This window comes from Phoenix dactylifera, unplaced genomic scaffold, assembly GCF_009389715.1.
Source record: "Phoenix dactylifera cultivar Barhee BC4 unplaced genomic scaffold, palm_55x_up_171113_PBpolish2nd_filt_p 000257F, whole genome shotgun sequence".
In the NCBI taxonomy this organism is placed as follows: Eukaryota; Viridiplantae; Streptophyta; class Magnoliopsida; order Arecales; family Arecaceae; genus Phoenix; species Phoenix dactylifera.
The window spans coordinates 339,213-357,019 of record NW_024067750.1 but is presented as its reverse complement, the minus strand read 5'-3'; the positions used below and the strand labels follow the sequence as shown (position 1 = coordinate 357,019).

At 43.3% G+C, this 17,807-nt stretch overlaps 1 protein-coding gene across 2 annotated transcripts; it reads right to left on the bottom strand.

Moving 5' to 3' along the window:
- Window positions 1-378: 378 nt before the first annotated feature.
- Window positions 379-11,000, bottom strand: LOC103721548 (kinesin-like protein KIN-13B). 2 transcript variants are annotated; one of them, XR_606328.4, is made up of 13 exons: window positions 10,445-10,999; window positions 10,141-10,338; window positions 9,735-9,929; window positions 9,341-9,448; window positions 6,998-7,075; window positions 6,837-6,918; window positions 5,590-5,749; window positions 5,207-5,509; window positions 4,907-5,125; window positions 4,346-4,820; window positions 4,200-4,265; window positions 3,744-4,126; window positions 379-709 (listed from the first exon to the last, which is right to left on the bottom strand). XR_606328.4 is itself a non-coding variant. In XM_008811813.4 (12 exons), exons 1-12 carry the CDS (start codon window positions 10,604-10,606, stop codon window positions 3,947-3,949), a joined length of 2,226 nt encoding a protein of 741 aa, XP_008810035.1. In that variant the 5' UTR covers window positions 10,607-11,000; the 3' UTR covers window positions 3,651-3,946. The 2 variants fall into 2 exon arrangements, 1 of the variants encoding a protein (XP_008810035.1); XM_008811813.4 differs by lacking the exon at window positions 379-709 and having other exon boundaries at window positions 3,651-4,126; window positions 10,445-11,000.
- Between the last annotated feature and the right edge of the window lie 6,807 nt (window positions 11,001-17,807).

The following is a 17,807-nucleotide window of genomic DNA, read 5'->3' as shown; positions in this document are numbered from 1 at the left end:
CAATCTGATCTGATGCCCTATGTGTATTGCACAAGGGGTCAATCTCTCGAGTCTTTAGGGCCTTGGGCCAGGGCTCCTCAAAATTTTGGATTTGCTATGTCCAGAGCCGGCGTTGCATGAAATCCAACATGACTCGAGAACACCCCGTTATGAAAAAAAATGTTTCAACTTGAGCTGTCCGTGAGGGTTCATTGCCAACAAAAATCCAGATATTACCTTTTAGCTTATTCCCAAATATTACCTTGCTTTGTTTGGCGCAGGAGCACTGGGTATAAAATAGTTGTATTGATTAGGCCGAAGTACTCAAAACTCTTTCAATTAAGAAAAGAAATCTTGTTCTCGCTAAGATACCTGAGGACGCTATCAGCACCCAAGCCAACCTGAGAATGTTTTATTGTATTTGGTGCTCAGCCGTGGGCCCATAATTTTGGAATCATTTTGAGGGGACCAAGCCTGGGGCCCGTAACTATAAGCTGGACGATTGAGTCATGGCGTAGTTGATTTCCTTTCCCAAAAAAAATACTCAACCCAGCTTTGAACAAATGTCACTCGGCCAAAAAATCAACATAATAAAGCGAAGAGCTTGGGCACGGATGGGCCAAACAGAGGTACTGCCTGGACTCTAGGGTTATTCGAACTACAGCTTGACCCTGCTGATTTATTAGGCCGCACGCGCAAGTCAGCCGGGTGCTAAAGTCAGCGGTGTTCTCTGAAAAAAAAAAAGCAGTTTTGAGACCACATATTATATTATGCAATACAAATTTAAATAATAGCCATTTAATTAATAATTATTTATTTAAAATTGCTATTATATGGTGGAAGTAACAGTAATTAATTGACTGACAGTAATTTAGTTTGCGGGTTTTCTTGTTATAGCTTCTAATTGGCAACTCCCAATTTGTTCTTTTTAATGATTTTTTTTTTCAAAGTAAAAGGTAGGTGGAAAACTCCCTGCGCTGCCACTAGAGAAATGAAAATTTTAATTAAAATATTGTTCCAAACAAGCTTTCAGAGCGCATACGAGAAAGCTATGGTTGTCTAGTCCATCTGACTATGTCACACCTTAAGCCAGCAACTTGTCCCACTTGATAAGCAATCACCACGTTTTTTTTTTGCTACACCGGTTGCTCACACTATACACTATACATGTATGAACGGGAGGTAACCCAGTCTGCTGTGCGGTTCGCCTCCTTATAAATATGAGAAGTCCGAAAAGTGTCACTCTCCCGCGAGTTTGCGTACACCTCGTAGGAATAGGTGCCGGTCGTCACTGATTTGCTGCCCACAGATCCACTCTATCACCGTAGTCGAGTCGTCCTCTAGGTGGATATTTGTGGCACCAAGTATCCGTCTTGCGCACCTAATTCCCTCCCAAGCCACCCTTAGCTCGGCTCCACATACTGCCTCATCGAAAATGCATCGTTTCTCGGCAGCGACAAGCCTGACATTGCAGTCTCTGATCACAAACCCAATTCCTCCCCCTCCGTGCCGAAAAACACTGCAATCAAAGTTATCTTGAGAGTGCTAGGGGGGCTCCCAAGAAACAAAGATCACCCTGGTCGCCAAAATGGCTGAATGGGAGTCCCAGATTTTTCTAGCCATCTCAGGTAAAACCTCCACAATAGCGCTCATGAACTCTGCAGTATGAAGTAAGGTCCTGTCTACGATCATCCTCGGGTGCACCTTGCTATCTTCAAAGATCTGGGCATTCCTGTCCAACCATATATGATAAGCCATGTACGCACTCCTAATGGCCCACTCCTCCCCGATGTGCCGCTGCCCCGCCGCCTCCAGGTAACCCAAGAGATCCTCCACCGAGCTAGTGGCCCCGTCCGTGGGCACTCAAACAAAACATCACTAATCGTCTCCACCTCTATAGGCCACCACTCACATATCGGGAGAACTCTCACTCCCCTCCTAGCTAAGACTCCTCTGGTTGGTAGACAACCCCACACTACCTTTCATATAAACAAGGCGACATGCGGATGGACTCACAGTCTTCATATCTAACCCCCCTCCATTCACCTCGCTGTTCCCCCTTCTTCACAGGCTTGCAGATCCGGAGCACTAACCCTTGATATCCCAGTCCCTCCCCATATCCTCCTATTCACTGCATTGTCCAGAGGTATCGATATAGCCAGCACCCTCTCTGCCAATAGCTCCCCAAAAGCTCGCTGGACCCGATTCGCATCCCACCATCTCTTCCCCGGCATAATCAAGTTGCACACCCTATTTCTCGCCAAGCTCCTAGAGTCGACCATCGTGGGGCATCTACTAAGTGGTAAGTCTATCAGCCACACGTCCTCCAGGATGTTAACGTTCGCCCATCCCCAATCACCCAGCTAGTCAGGGGAAGGACCTGCAGCAGCCTCCTGCAAATCTCCCTCCAGATCAAAGAACTGTGGTGACTTACTCATGGTCCAGTCCTCGGCTCTCCATATTTGGTCCTCATCAAGGTACACCAAATACCCTCGGGCTCTAGGATAATCTGTGCAGCATGCTTGGTCACCAGGGTCTCGTGCCTCGCCACTAAGGATTGAATGCCCAAACCTCTATCCTGGCATGGCTGACAAATGACATCCCATGCCACAAGATGGGTGCTACCCCTCTCCTCCTGACCACCCCATATGAACCTCCTGAACATCTGCTCCAAAGCGCTCAATGGTGCCAATGGTCCTATGGTGTTAGACAATAAGTAAATTGGGATCAAGTTGAGTACCGACCGAAGAAAGGTTACCCTCCCCATTAAGAAAAGGGCTCCTGCCTGCCATCCTTCCAGTCTGTGTCTGATACCCGACTCGACGGATGCGTAGTCAGTTCTGCGGAGGCACCGACCAATAATAGACACCTCAAGATACCTCGAGGTACCCCCGCTCACCCACTCCCATCACCTCCATGATCCTGCTCTTCAACTGCATCTTGGTCCTTGTGCTGAAGCTAATGGCAGACTTAGCATGGTTGACCTGCTGCTCCGATACCCAACAATACTCCACTAAGATCCTCCGGATAATCTATGCCGTTTGCACTGCCTTAGCCATTTACAGGTCAAGGACAGCACCTGGATTCATCACTACAATGGCACCATCGAAGGATTTTTTCCCCCATTACCGAGAGTATGCACAAACGTTCTAGTGTGGCTGCTTTCCTCCTTGCAAGGAATCAGAGTAAGAAAACGTCCTAAAATAATAAACTGGGAATGGCTATCCTGGTTGTATAGCCCATTATCTACGGGCCTTTTTAGTTAACAAAGAGAGATTTCAAAGCCTGCCCACAATAAGAGGGATAGGAGTTCAAGCCTCGTTTGATGTTGTTCCTCAGATATTGACCACGGTTAATTTATTCTAGGATTTTTCCCAACCAAAAATCCTGGTTTTGCGTACCAGACCATGGACCGGACCGGTCCCTCCTAATCTTAAATATGAACAATTAAATAAACAAATGAAGAAGATAATAGGAATTGAACTATGAAAAATAGAAGATTATCTTTTCATAGAATAGCAGCACCCACGACTTCTGATTGCAGTCATATAAGCCTAGAATATCATGATGCACTTATTTCTGATAGATCTAATCAATATAACCATGAAAATGTTTAGACAAAATGCAGCTAAAAGCATGAATACCTCACAAAGCAATATAGATATATTGAGGAAAAAAAAAAGAAAATAAGACAAGCTTTTATGTAAACAAATAAACAGCAATATATGAAGAGGTCAAATGTAACAGATTTACAGGCAAAATACCTATTGATATTTGAGTGACTAAAAACCGTGGATCCTGTTATAGCTTTTCCGATACAACTGGATGACACAGAAACCAACAGCCATCCATGCCATCACCATGGAGAGATATCAACCTGGTCGAATTGGGGCTGATTTAGCATCATAGATCTTAGTTGATATACTTAATTATGGCCAACTGTAGTAAGAGCCTAAAAATTCAAAAATCATGGTCCTGGAGAAGAAAGCAGAACATTGTGCTTATCGAGATGCCTCTGAAACCGAGCCAGACGAGCCTGCAGATTTACAATTCCAGCAGCCTTCTGTGAAAGAATAGCGTTCAATTTCGAAATGTAATCATCCAACTGGTTACCAGGTTGATCTGCTTTGACCAACAGATTCATCTCCTGTAAAAACAAAAGAATGAAGTTACCAGATGCAGTTTTCATTCACTTTAGCGTAAATAATAAAGATACTTACCTCCCTAACAATATCAATAGTCTCCTCCACTTGTTTCCGATGTGCGATCACCAGATCTTCCTCTTCCTGAGATTCACCAATCATCATGTATCAAATAGCTGTCTTTGCACAGAAAATGCGATACTTGGTGTTGAACAAGTTCCTACCTGTAATAGAGCACTCAAATCATCATCTTCATCATCATCAGCCACATCCTTCCATTTTTCTTGTGGTGCATCAACTCTCTTCACCCTATCCTCCAAAGCTGAAACTGAGTAGATCTCTACTTTTCCTTTCCTTGAAGGTTTTCCCTGCTCATATGCCATTGCCAATAAATCAAACTCTTCTGCAGTTGTCGAACCCTTGCTTCTCTGCTCCTTGAAATAATCACCATTTAACGAAGCCACATGCACCTCCTCCCTCCTGCTGGGGACACAGTCCACATTTAAAGGTGGAGATGTTTCTCTTCTAGGTTGTTTTGATAAGCCAAATTTGTTTTTCTCAATAGCAATTTCATCGTTGCTACCCTCAAGAGTGGAAACAGGTGGGAAAATTGAAGTTAAGGGTAAAGTAGTTGACTCTCTTAACATTGCTGGTGGAAGATCCTTCCTGGGGTTGCCGCCCTTTGAGAGGCTCTTCACCCTAGCCAAAAAGCAAACCTCTTTTCTGTAAATAAAACCAAGAATATGTGATTTCTTATGTATACAAGTACAAAACAAAACAATCACCTATCAGCATATCTCAATGTGTTGAGAGTGTGTTCACATGAGCCAGAACTTGGAGAAATGCATGAAATCATAACAGTGCGCGAGTCTCCAATGAATGAGTCCCTCAGAACTTCTGTCAATTTACTTCCTCTGAAAGGAATATGAACCTGATCGTTGTCAAGTGCTCTAATGCATTCCTTTAGTGCAAGCAAACTTTTATTGATCTCCGCACCTTCAATTCTGCATGGTATTTTGGGATTTACTTAGCACACAGAGAATATATTCGCACAATTATGGTGAAGACATCCATTGAATTATTACCTTGTCTGCTTATCATTGTCAGTGGTATCTGCACCACGCTCGCTGCCTGCAAGGTCTATGAAGGATAGCTTGCCAACAATCCGAGGTGGCTTTGATTCAGTACCATCTACTGACTTTTTGATAGCAAGCTGAAGAATGGCATGAGATCGTGAAGATTCTTCATTCGCACCAGTTGTACCTGTACTCCTTGTTGCATTTCCTTTTTCGATTAGCTCCTGGATAGCATCGACACTGGAAACTCTATACTCTTGTAAACCGACAATGCAAACTTTCTGTTTACCATCCTCTCTCATGAAAAGCTTTCTGGAAAAGCCAAGTTCAAGAGTCAACCAAAAAAAAAGAGGAGAATTTTCACAACTAAAGTGAAAATAATTTTGACAGACCTCCTGTCATTTAGAAGATCAAAGAGTTTCCCACCATATATCTCAAAGAAACTGACAAACAACTGAAAACCTTGATTGCAGTATGTATGGTTCATAAGTCTCAGAATATCTTGCGATGCTTCAAGGGGGAGTGGTTGCATAGTGTATGTCTTTCCACTACCTAATAAAAAAAGGACAAAACAATAGAAGATTATACAAGTTCTTTTGGAACCAAGATAGCAAAAGCAATGTATACCAGTCAACAATGGCAATAAAAAACATGAATTCGGATATATATAATCTGAAAAAATGAAACTGCAATTACGCCTTAAAATGTAACTATGATGCAATTTACATGCAAAAGGTTCCATAAAGCAGGAATGGCAGGGATTGAGAGGATCCACCTATTGACCTCATCGACAGTGGGGGAAACAAGAGAACACCAAACCAATGCCTAAAGGACATAAATCAAGAGTGCCTTTATATTAAGACATTTGAGTTTATTGTTACAAAAGCAACCTACTGGCATAATAGACTTCCGATCATGGAATAAAAGAATCTCAGGAAGTAACTGTTGAAGCCTATCCCAGGCCATCAATGCAGCTTTAACAATCTCAAATCATACAGGCATAAGCTGCCACAGTAGCCTAATTATGATGTTTTCATAGCATAACAACAACTGTTTCAGAAATGATGAGAAATTGCAATAACACAAAAAAAAGTATCAGAAAAGTGCTGGAGATTCTGCACATTGAAAACAAAAAAAAAAAGGCATGTACAAACAGATGGTCAGGCCACAAGAATCAAAGATATAGTAGCTACCGAATGTTGGACAAATCATAAGAAATGGTCATAAAAGTATGAAAAAGACTATACAAGATGCTTTTTAACTAGGAGTAAAATGGAAGTCAGTTCAAGCTTTGCATAAAATACATGATAAATACAATTGATTTTTAGTTAAAAAAAATCCACCAAAGAATGGTGCAAGAATCATCTTTTTCTGAGGGAAAGAGTTGGGCAAATCTCAATTCAAAATTTATTGAGCACGAATTATCTTTTTCAAAATATCATAATAAAACAACACCTTTTCAAGAATCAAGACAGCAAAAAAGAATGTCACAAACCGTACCAAAATGTAAGCTGGTATACTAACAATGCTATATATGAAAAGCAATATATGAAAAATGTTACATCTATGGTTTTCAAAAGCAAATTGAAGCAGCATCTGTTGAATTCTCCATACAAATTATGAATACCCAATCACTTGCCTGTTTGTCCATAAGCAAAACAAGTTGCCTTGGTACGCTGAAAAATTGCTGGGACAATTGGCTGCACTGTCTCCCGATAAACCTGGAAGATCAAAGAAACATCAAATCTTGGTGAAGAGAATATTCCTTAAGAAAATTTTGCATCATCATTTTGCACTCACTTCATCATTTGAAACATCCTCATTCAGCACAGAGTCAAATACAAATTCATGTTTCTCAACATACTCTGTCAGGTCAACCTGCAGGAAGATAATAGATCAGAGGTGAGCAGCATACACCCTACAATATAACTGAAAAGTTATCGACTCCCACTGAAATTGGAAAATCCACTCCAGGTGGCAAAGGTTATGTTAAAAAAAGCTGGGGAAAAAAATGAGGTGCCGGACGAGAACACAAGGATAACTATCGCTTATAAGGAGCGTGGGATAGGAAATAGTGACAGGAATCACAGTTTACAATGAATGGCTTCCCTCTTCTAGATTCCTGACCTTGAAGCAATCGACATAATTTACCTTTGTTGGTTGTTGTAATCTTGTAAACCCTTGTTCCTAGCCCATGAAAGGAGATAAGTGACAAAATAAACCCTCAATCCTGACTGAAAAACAATGGCCATATAAAAGGTGATGGACAAAGCGGGCAGCAACAGAGTTGCATACACTGTTGTCTACAAGTGTTTTGGGGATTTTCTATTCAATTTTCAGCATAACTTTCTGTCAGGCTGCTAAAAATGATAATGGAAAGGGCATAGAATTTAATGAACAGAAGGAAAAATTTTTCACTCTGCGAGATGTTTCCAACGGTACTTGACTAGCTCTTCAAATTATTGTTTAATAAAATACATTTGCTGGCCACAAATATAAATAATTTAATCATAATATCTGAAAGTTTTCAATTTCATTGGACCATATATTGAAATTTCATACAAGGGACAGGACTATGATAATATGGATCATGGAGGGCAATGCATCATGATATGCAAATAGGTTGAGAGCAGTTTTCTCTCTATGAGGGAGGCAAATGAAGTAAAAAAAATGAGCAACCTCACTACATCATCATAGCTTCTGCCAAGTCCTTTGGGTCTATAGAACCTTGGCTTTGAGTATTTTACTGGCTTGTAGATCTTAACTTTCATCTATTGAAAAATTAAAGTGCTGTAACTTCTTAAGAACATCAAGGGAACAGTTTGGAGGGCTGCAATGTTGTTTAATGGAGATCCATGACTTATCTGATTCATGAGTTTTATGGTGCTAACTAATCAGTTTTTCATCTTATAGTGCAGAATTAATGTTTAACAGGTTTGAATTGAGACATAAAATTTTAATATGCCCTGACTACGCACAAGGACCTTCATATGCATAAATCTGGGGAAAGTTTCAAATTCACTTGGATTGAGAGATCCTGTTGAATCCATTTTTTTCAGTTGTAGGGCGCATGTGGGTTTTCTATTAAGTAGCTGCGGTGCCCATATTTTGGGTCTTTTTGTCCTTTTAGCTTCCTCTTACAGGTGATGAAGGACTAGGGTAGGGTTCTCTTAAATGTTTACTTAAAAGCATATATTATATGAGGATTGAGTTTTTCTTTTCTTGAAATTTTGTCAAATTTGTACCAGTTGAAGATTGAGCTCAGGTTGGTGTATTATCCCAGAAAGATATAAAGACAAAGAATTCTAGGAATAAGGTCATTGGTTAGAGACATGCTTGCAAGCATGTGTGATCCTCTCTTGTTTGCTTCACTTAATGGTTCAACCTCTGAAGCATGGTTCTGATAAGAAAACAATAGTTTCACAAGCTAAAGTGCCTACATCATAATGTACACAAACAGTTTGGTGAGAAAGAAGGTGTAACAACCCAGGACCTCATCTAAAATGGCTAGCCAGAAGATATTATTTGGGTTCCTTGATCCTGTATAAGTACCCAAGATTTACCTAGCGAATAACCGATGTGGGACTAAACACACGCCCGCACGGGTCCTCACATACTCCCCCCCGTTCAAGCTCTGAAGTCCTCATCATGATAAGAGTTCAAATCCATTCAAATCTAATCACAAACACCACGATCGGCTCATGGTTAGCCCCAATGGATCCGTGCTGCAGTGTCTCCTAGTCCACATAAATTATGGGCCGGATCCGCTCTGATACCATTTGTAACAGCCCAGAATCTCACCCAAAATGGCTAGCCAGAAGGCATTATTTGGGTTTCTTGATCCTGTATAAGTACCCAAAATCTACCTAGCGAATAACCGATGTGGGACTAAACACACGCCCGTACGGATCCTCACAGAAGGCACCCATGAATCACATAGGGCGAAAATGATGAACAAACCATATGGCATGTCCAATGGAGTCAAGTTCTTCACCTTAGTTATTTTCCACTAACCAGACAGGTTGCATCCAAAAATTACTAAGGAATCAGTAACTGAAGTTTTCAAGGTTAAATAAGGTAGTCCTAACAGAAGAAGATACAACGAATAAGAAATAGAAGTTCTGCGATCCACTTGACACTCACCTTCAGTTTAGTCTCATGAACCGTAACAGAGTTGGAATTTGGTTCTATTGTGATGATGTCTTCCTCTTTCTTTGCTATTTCCTTTTTGTTAAGCGGCCTCTTACGCACCTGCATTCAGATTTCTGGACTATTAGAGGGCTTCTTTACCTTTTAAGTTAAAAATATAACCTTTTTAACCGGTGCATAGAACATGAGCATAAAAAGTGCATCTATGTCCTTTGATTACAGAACATGCAGCCCAATGTTACAAAACATGCACTACTGCCAACTCAAGGAGGCCACCACTATTACAGATATTAGATTTATTTTATAAGGCTATGATCATATCATTTTAAAAAGGATATTAAAAGCCATTTGAGGGCAAGAGACAGCAATAATTGTGAAGATATCATACCACGACTTTGATCTTGGCGACAGAAGCCAGCTTCTCTTTGTCTGCTGAGAAACTTCTCAAGGGATTGCTCTCTGCCACAAATTGAGCCATACTCATCTGTTTGCCGGTAGAAAAGCTTGGATCCGAATCATCAAAACCTCTGCCTTGAGCACATCCAAATAGTTGAACACCATCATACAATCCAGGAGTCGGAAGCTGCCCACGTTTGTAAATAAATTAGCAAAACCGCGACAAAATTCTGGCTTGCTAAAACTAAAACAAATTGATGGGCAAACTATATCCACATCGTAGGTCTAGTTTCAAGATACGAAATGTAACATTTAAATATATGAATTCGGGCACTTATAAACTTTTAAAAAAAAAATCATCGGAATGGAGATATGAACGCAAATATAGAGGGAATTACTTCAGGGAGGAGCTCAGTGTCGAAGGAGTGGAGATCCAAGATCCCAGGGCTGAGCTGGCCGGCGGATATGGAATCATTCCCATTCCTCCTCTGGCTCGAAGACCACGAGCCCAATGCCGGCATCGGGGGCTCCATAGACAAGAAGATCTCCCCGCCCGTCCCTCTGTTCACGTCCCGCACCGCCCTCGAGTACTCAACCTATATACCAATCGAATGGAAATCGATCAAATTTTGATCTCCAATTCCAAGAAGCCATTGGTTTCGAGTAGATCTCGAGGGATAATACGGCGATCGATCGGAATACCTGCTGGGAAGGAGGGAGGATGGAGGAATAGGGGTGGTTGAGGCCGGCAGAACCAGGCCACTTGCCGCCGCCGGCGGTGAGGAAGTGGTCCGACGAGTATTGCCGCTGGTGGTTGCCGGATCGCGGGGCTATCTGCCTCCCACCCACAGCCGCGCCGCTCATCTTTCCGGCCTCTTCCTTCCGATCGATTACAATGAGGCCACCAGCCGGCCGAACGGTGGGTAGAAGAAGACAAAGAAGAACCGACCAGCTTTTGAAATCGCAACGAAACGAGATTTTGATCTAAGGTGAGACGGTTCTTGGGAAGATTTGAATTAAAACAAAACCAAGAAAAAGTAATCACTGTCGCAAGAAAGAAATTCTGAACGATTTATGAAATGGGACCTAAGATTTTTCAAAGGTTCGAGAGGGGTCGAGCGGACCGGGAGTGGGAGCGGCCGGAACGAGGGAGGAGGGTGCGTGCAAGGTTTCGTGCTCCCGGCCGGGTTCGATAGACTCTCGCTGCCTTCCTAAAGCGAGGGGGTGGGGCGAGGTCGTTCGCCGTAGAGCCCGCCGCGGCCAGTCTCCGAGAGTCGACGATCCGTTCAAATTCTGCGGCCTGGGCTGGGCTCTGGGTTGGGGGTCTGACTCCCGTTTAACTGGCCCAGCTTCCATTGGCCCTTTTTAATAAGCCTGAAATTTCGGATTGGGTCGGGCCTTAACAATAGAGCCTGAATGAATTTCAGACAGACCTGACCCGAAGCCCAAATCTGATATGGCCCAGTCCGAGCCTGATCTCTCCTTTCCTCTCTTTGCTCTCTGGTCTCTCCTCTGTCCCTTCTCTTCTCTCTCTTCCATGCAATCTTTCCCCTCTCTCCACTCTCTCTCCTACCCTATCTATCTCCCCTCACTACTCTCTCTCTCTCTCCTCTCCGCTCTCTCTCCCTCCTGATCTCTTCCTTCTCTCCTCTCTCTCCCTCCTCTCTCCCCCAACTATCAAATTGCACTTGAGGTTTGATGGTGCATCTAATGTTATATCAAATGGTATGATATGCGAGATCTGCTAGGCACTTCTTGAATGGGCAATAAAATATATACGTGCATGCATCCACACGCGTATATGCGCTCTCTCTCTCTCTCTCTCACACACACACACACACATATATATATATATATATATATATATATATATATATATAAAAGAATACGACAGCACAAAAATCTTGATGAGCATGCAAAAGCATAAACTTACATTCATGGACCCAACAAAGATGCTGCCAAATATTCTTGGACAATTCAATTGAGCAATATATATATATATATATATATAATCACTTGAGTAATGTGTTAGATCCAAATAACATATAATATATATCTACTTCCTAAATTTGCCATTCACTATTTTATTAGAAATTAAGGTTTGCATTTTTTCTGATCATGGTATGGATTCTACAAGATATAATTTCTAGTAATTAATTTATTGAAATAATGATTAGATTACAGATCATTTAGTTTTATTGCTGCACACGTAATAAAATAATTTCTCCGAGTTAAAGAGAATATTTGAATTAAGAGAGAGTTTATTTAATTAGATGCATAGCGAAATTTGTCACGTAATTGGCATAATTCTCCTTACTAAGGAAGGATATACGGAGATGGTAGTTATGCATTTATAATGTAATTGTTTCTCCAAAATCATCAGAAAGACTTTTTAATATCATAACAGTCATCAGTTTAACTCCCGCACCGGATTATTCCAATGATTTTTTCTTTGAATTTGTGATTGAATGGCAAACCACTTCATGTTGGCCAACTGGGTTGAGACACCAAACCTTATTGCAAGACCTCCGACGTGCACATTTTGCCACAAATCTTCATCAACGCTTTTGGCCCAATTCCGTCTACCAAGATCTTCTTGACACTTTTAAGTATCCAAAATTTCTTTCAATGTTGACTAAATACATATCTGCATGAATGCTTGTATACTCTATCTATTTAAGCTTCGGCATTTTTGCTAAGGCTCTAAATCTATTCAAATTCAATTATAAATACTAAATTGATCTATAGTCAGCTACAATAGATTTATATTGTACTATCTCTTAATCTACCTATGCTATAGGTTGAATTTTTTTATAATATCTTAAAAAAATTATTTTATTATTGCGAGCCTGTGCGTGGTGTGGAAGTACTAAATAGCCTACAAAAGTTGATGGAGAGAGTGGAGGTAGGCCTTCGGAGTGTGGAATCTTGCTCCGTTGCCAAAAAGCTAGAAATCCACTATAAAGCCGTGAGTGGTGCACTTCTGATGGAAGATTAGAAGGTTGGTCCGACGTACCCGCACAAGGTGAAAGGACGATAAGGATTGTGCTATAATGAGGGTCATGGGTCTTAATTTCTCATCCCACGGACGATACCAGAAAAGGGTAGGTGCTGAATTAGCACCAGGCATGACCTTCAGAAGAAATGACCCTACGATGGCCTGCTATCATATTTTTTTGCTGTGATGGCCTTGTTAGATTTTATAAATATTTTTTTTTATTTTCAAATGATTTAAAATTTAATTATTTTATATTTTTGAATGAATATATTTCTTGAGGTTTTTGATGGGTAATATTTTAAGAAATGCATTTCTTGGATGTTAAATCCCAAAAATATACCTCTTAACAAGAATGCATCAAGAGACACATCTCTTGATTTAAACTTAGAACGATACATCTTTCCAATTTGTGGTTAAGTCCAGGAGATATGAACGGAAAACACGTCTATTAAGTGAAGGGATGGCATCCATTCATCAACATTCTCTCACATATATAGACAGAGAACTGTTCATTTAATTTTGTACAACCCAAGATCCAAAAGAAGAACAAGAATGGATTGCCACCTTTGTGAGATTTGAAAAATATGAGTGAATTAAAGATGTACATTTATTGGGCTTCCATCCAATCGGATGTCTATAAAAAGAGATCTCACAAAGTACTTTTACTATAAAAATTCTCTTGGAATTTTTAAGCATTGCATTGCATTTGGGCAAAGACTTATAAGGTTTGTCGACGATCCTAATTGAATGCATGTATATTACAAGATTATAATGGTTCATTGTATCTCAAAATCAGACACCATTTGGCTGTATGCACCTAAGCAGTAACAAATTTTATTCCGAAGAAAGCATCTTACATAACATGTCTTGAATTGAATTCTAGTTCTCTAGCATTTTATTTCTTTTGTTTGTTGTGATTGTCAAAAGCTAAACGGCAAAGGAGGCACCGGGGCAAAAGAAGGCAAACGGGTGCCATATGAGAGAACGGGAGGAGAGAGAGTGAGCCAGGTGGGTCGGTGCATCAATTTTTGTGCAACCAATGGTGCTTTACTTCGAACTCCTGGGGGCTGTGGAGGATGGCTTCTCGTAGTACAGCTGAATCGGGGAAGACGAAGACGGAGGCGGCGGGCTAGGGTGACAAGCCGGCACGGTCGCAACCGAAGGTGGCCGAGACAGCTGGACGTGGGCGGAGGTGGCGTAGGAATCGTCAAGGATGTCGACCTGGACCAACCATTAGATCTCGGACGTGAAGTTGGAAGTCTTGAAGCTGCGGTTCACGGACGTGGTGGAGATATCGCCAGAGAAAGGAGAGTTGGCTAGAGCGGCTTGGCGGGACACCGCGGTCATAGTGCGCAGCTTGGGCCACCGAGTTCCAGTGGAGTGGGTTAGTTGTGAATTACGGGGGGGGCGTGAAGCTGGATTATGACGTCGAGGAGTTCCTGATTGTGGATGAGATGTTTGCCTTTCGGTTCCGGACTAAGAGGGATCGAGAAGTAGCTATGGAGGCTGGACCATGGCTGGTGCCTGGCCAACTCCTCGCCATGGAGCAGTGGCAGCCGAATTTCATCCCGGGGGCCAGTTAACTCTGCCGGGTAATCGTATGGCTAAGGCTACCTTGTTTGCCAATGGAGCATTGGACGAAAGAGATGATCTGGGACATTGCGGTGAAGGCCGGCCGACCCTTGGCGCTGGACAAAGTCACAGATCAAGGCCAAAGGCTAGGCTTCACTCGAGTCAGAGTTGAGTTGGATGCGCAAGCACCGATCCGACCTGGGACCTTCATTCAGCTTGAATCTGCTTTACACTGGCAGTCCTTTCGCTATGAAAACCTCCCTAATTACTGCTACAACCATGCCCGCCTTGGTCATGGAGAAGGGGCATGCCCCTATCCTCCACCAGACCCGGCGACGGCAGTAGATCCGGAAGTTCATCGTGCCCAGCCGGCTGGGACAAAGGAGTGGCCCAAGCAACTGACACCAGAGCTGAAGGAGGGGGATGAGCCAGCGGGCTGATTTCCCTTTGGTCCGTGGTTGACAACAACCAGGATTCGACAGCCGAACCGGAGCAAGCCTGTGAAGAAGATGACCGAGTCAAGAGCCGACTCAACACAAGTGCAGGTGTCCTCTGAGTCGGAGCCGAGTTCCCCCCATGTGGTGTTGATCTCCTCCGAGTCGCCTATGGACACTGACAGATGGCAAATGCCAACTAAGTTGGCTAGACGGAGGTCGTCAGAGAAGGGAGTGGTGGGTGACTTGGCGGCGAAGGATATTGAGGTAACCCAACTCAGTGTGGGGGTCGGGTTGGACTCGGAACCAGCAGTGAAGGTGGGTCGGGTCACTCCATTGGGTAAGCAGGCCCGGGCTCAGTCCGAGTAGGTTGTGTCGGCTAGGCCGGGCTAGGCGGAGTCAGACTGAAATGCTGAAGTCGGGCTGGCCCGAGGCCAGGGCCCAAGCCCGATGAAGTGGGCTAGGAGCCTAGTCAACCCCACTTGGGCCTTGGTGGTGGGACCACGTGCGAGTGGGTTGGCTCAACAGCTCCCCAAATCGGCTTCTTCTTCTTCTTTCGAGGGCTTGGAGCCTCACAAAGGGGGGAAGGGTGGAGGCACTTCCGAAGTGCCTCCCCGCCTTCGGCGAGGGCCCCTAACCGACCGACGTTGGGTGGTGTAGCGGTCGGTGGAGCTGCGGCATCTTCATCGGTCGAAGGAAGAAACCCTGCGTCGAGCGGGACGTCGGTGGTAAAGGAGGCTCCACCGTCGCCGGCGGCAGTGGCTAGAGGCGGCGGGAAGGCTCCAGCAAAGGGGTGGAGGCAAGAGGGTCGTGTGACGGCGGACACATGCATGCAGAGGGAGATGACCTCGGTGGGGTCTTCTGAAGCACCTTCAGCAGGGGGTTTTCACAAAGGGGTGATCTCCTCCTCCTTGCCAAAATTATAAGAGAAAGGGATGCCTAAGAAGTGGAAATCGGATGCGCCAAACCACTCCATTCCAGTGGCAGTGCGGTCATCGAGGTCGCCCCTTGGCATCAGGGTTGGTGGTGATGAGAGATATGTCAGGGGGCTCGAGACTCGGACCTACTTCACCAATTTTGGATCAGGGAAAGGTGATTGATCTGTTGAGAGCTACGATCCAGGCAGGTGAGTTGGCGGCAGAGGAAGGTGTGTCCACTGCACCAGGAGTGATAAGCCCAAGGAGAGAGGGCCAAGCTTCATCTCACAATGTAGAATGAAGGTATTGGCTTGGAACTGCACGGGGCGGCCAAGCCGTCCTATTTGTCGTCATTCAAGAGGTTAGTTCAACTTCATTGCCCTGAGATATGCTTTCTATGTGAAACACGGGTGTCTGGAGAGGGGTTGTGTTGTGTACATCATCGCTTGGCAGTTGATTAGCAATCCTTTACAGTGGAGTCTCAGGGCTTGTTTGGGGGTATTCTGATGTTGTGGAAGCAGGGGACGGCTTCTGTAGATGTGTTTGGCAATTATTCTCAGCAGGTTGTGATGGTCTTTTCGGAACCAAATGAACCGTCGTGGGTACTGTGTGGAGTTTATACCAGCACTGACCACTGATTGAGGAGAGTCCTTTGGGATGAGTTGACTAGCTTGTTGACACAGGGCATACCGACTATGGTAGTAGGTGATTTTAATTGTATCTTAAGCCCCAATGAGAAAAGAAGTTGCTGACCCAAAGATTGATTTAAAGATTGATTTTGATGATCACAAAACCTTGAAGTATAATTACTAATGTTTGTGTTGCAAGAAGAAAGATAATTTGTTTTGCAAGGAATATAGCAAGTTGGAAGAATACAAGAAGGCCTCAAAAGCTCTCAAGAAAAATTGGAAGAAAGCTACACTTCATTGGCCTAAGGTTCAAGTTCAAAGGATTCAAGTTGCAAGAGCAAACTCCAAGAAAAATTCAAAAGAACAGTCCTCGAGTCGACTCCTAGAAGTTCAGAGTCGACTCTGGCACTTTGGGGTTTCAAGGAACAGTGCTCGAGTCGACTCCTACTGTTCACGAGCCGACTTTCGCAGAAAAAATAGATAGACAGAACGATGGATTTTAGATCCTGTTAGCGAGTTGACTCCAAAAAATCGCGAGTCGACTCCGATGCTTGGCGAGTCGACTTCCAGTTTTGTATGAAAGGCAGAGAATCAGTTTCGGAGACCCTGTGAACGAGTCGACTCCAGATGTTCCAGAGTCGTCTCCCAAGTCATCCGAGTTGACTCCTAGTTTGGCCGAGTCGACTCGTGAGAGAAATACAGAAAGTTGGATTTCTGGAACCCTGAGAACGAGCCGACCCCTAAGTGCACGAGTCGTCTCCAGCTGTTGGCGAGTCGACTCCAGGTTGGTCCGAGTCAACCCCAGGATAAGGGATGCACTTTAATTCAAATTTGGATCAGTGGCCGAGTTGTCTCCAGTAAAGCACGAGTCGACTCCAGTAACAGCTGAGTCGACTCCAGATCGCGCGAGCCGACTCCGATCCCAATGGATACATTGTCAGAATGTGCAGATGGGTCATAACGGCTCTATTTTTGTCTCTAACGGCTAGATTTTTGTTCCCACGCCATCCAAAGCTACAAAATCAAGAGGAGAGCTAGGAGAGAAGTTAAGGAAGCGGGAGAGAATATATAGAAAAGAGATTTCAAAGAAATTTCAAGAGAAACCTCCCAAAAGTACAAAAGGACCATTCAAAGCAAAGAGAGAGAAGAAGAGCATCCAAGTGAATCCCAAAGCTTTCTCTCCAACTGTGTGCTGCCTCAGTGATCCTCTACCTCGTGCGAAATCAGAAGAGGGTCAAGTAAAGAAGAAGCCGAGTTCTTTCATCTACAAAACTTGTTTGAGGGCTTCTTCTCTTTACTCTATTTGTTTATATTATTATATCTGCTTGTTTAAGAAGCTTGTATTTGTTTTAAACTCTTGTTCTAATATCTTGTAACTTGATTCAATCAAGGGATTAAATCAAGGGGTTAAGGTTTGTTTGTGAGCCAAAGGAAAAACCAACGGTGTAAGGTTGTGGTTGGTGAACCGGGAAAAACCAACTAGGTTTGATTGTGAATCCAGAAAAACAATCGGAT

What these genes read in the sequence shown, in the direction of transcription:
- LOC103721548 (XM_008811813.4), bottom strand. Translation starts at nt 10,606, where the DNA reads ATGAGCGGCGCGGCTGTGGGTGGGAGGCAGATAGCCCCGCGATCCGGC. An exon ending in ACACTGAGCTCCTCCCTGAA is followed by an intron (nt 9,930 to 10,140) that starts GTAATTCCCTCT and finishes AAACGTGGGCAG; the next exon opens with CTTCCGACTCCTGGATTGTA. An exon ending in AGGATGTTTCAAATGATGAA is followed by an intron (nt 6,919 to 6,997) that starts GTGAGTGCAAAA and finishes TTGATCTTCCAG; the next exon opens with GTTTATCGGGAGACAGTGCA.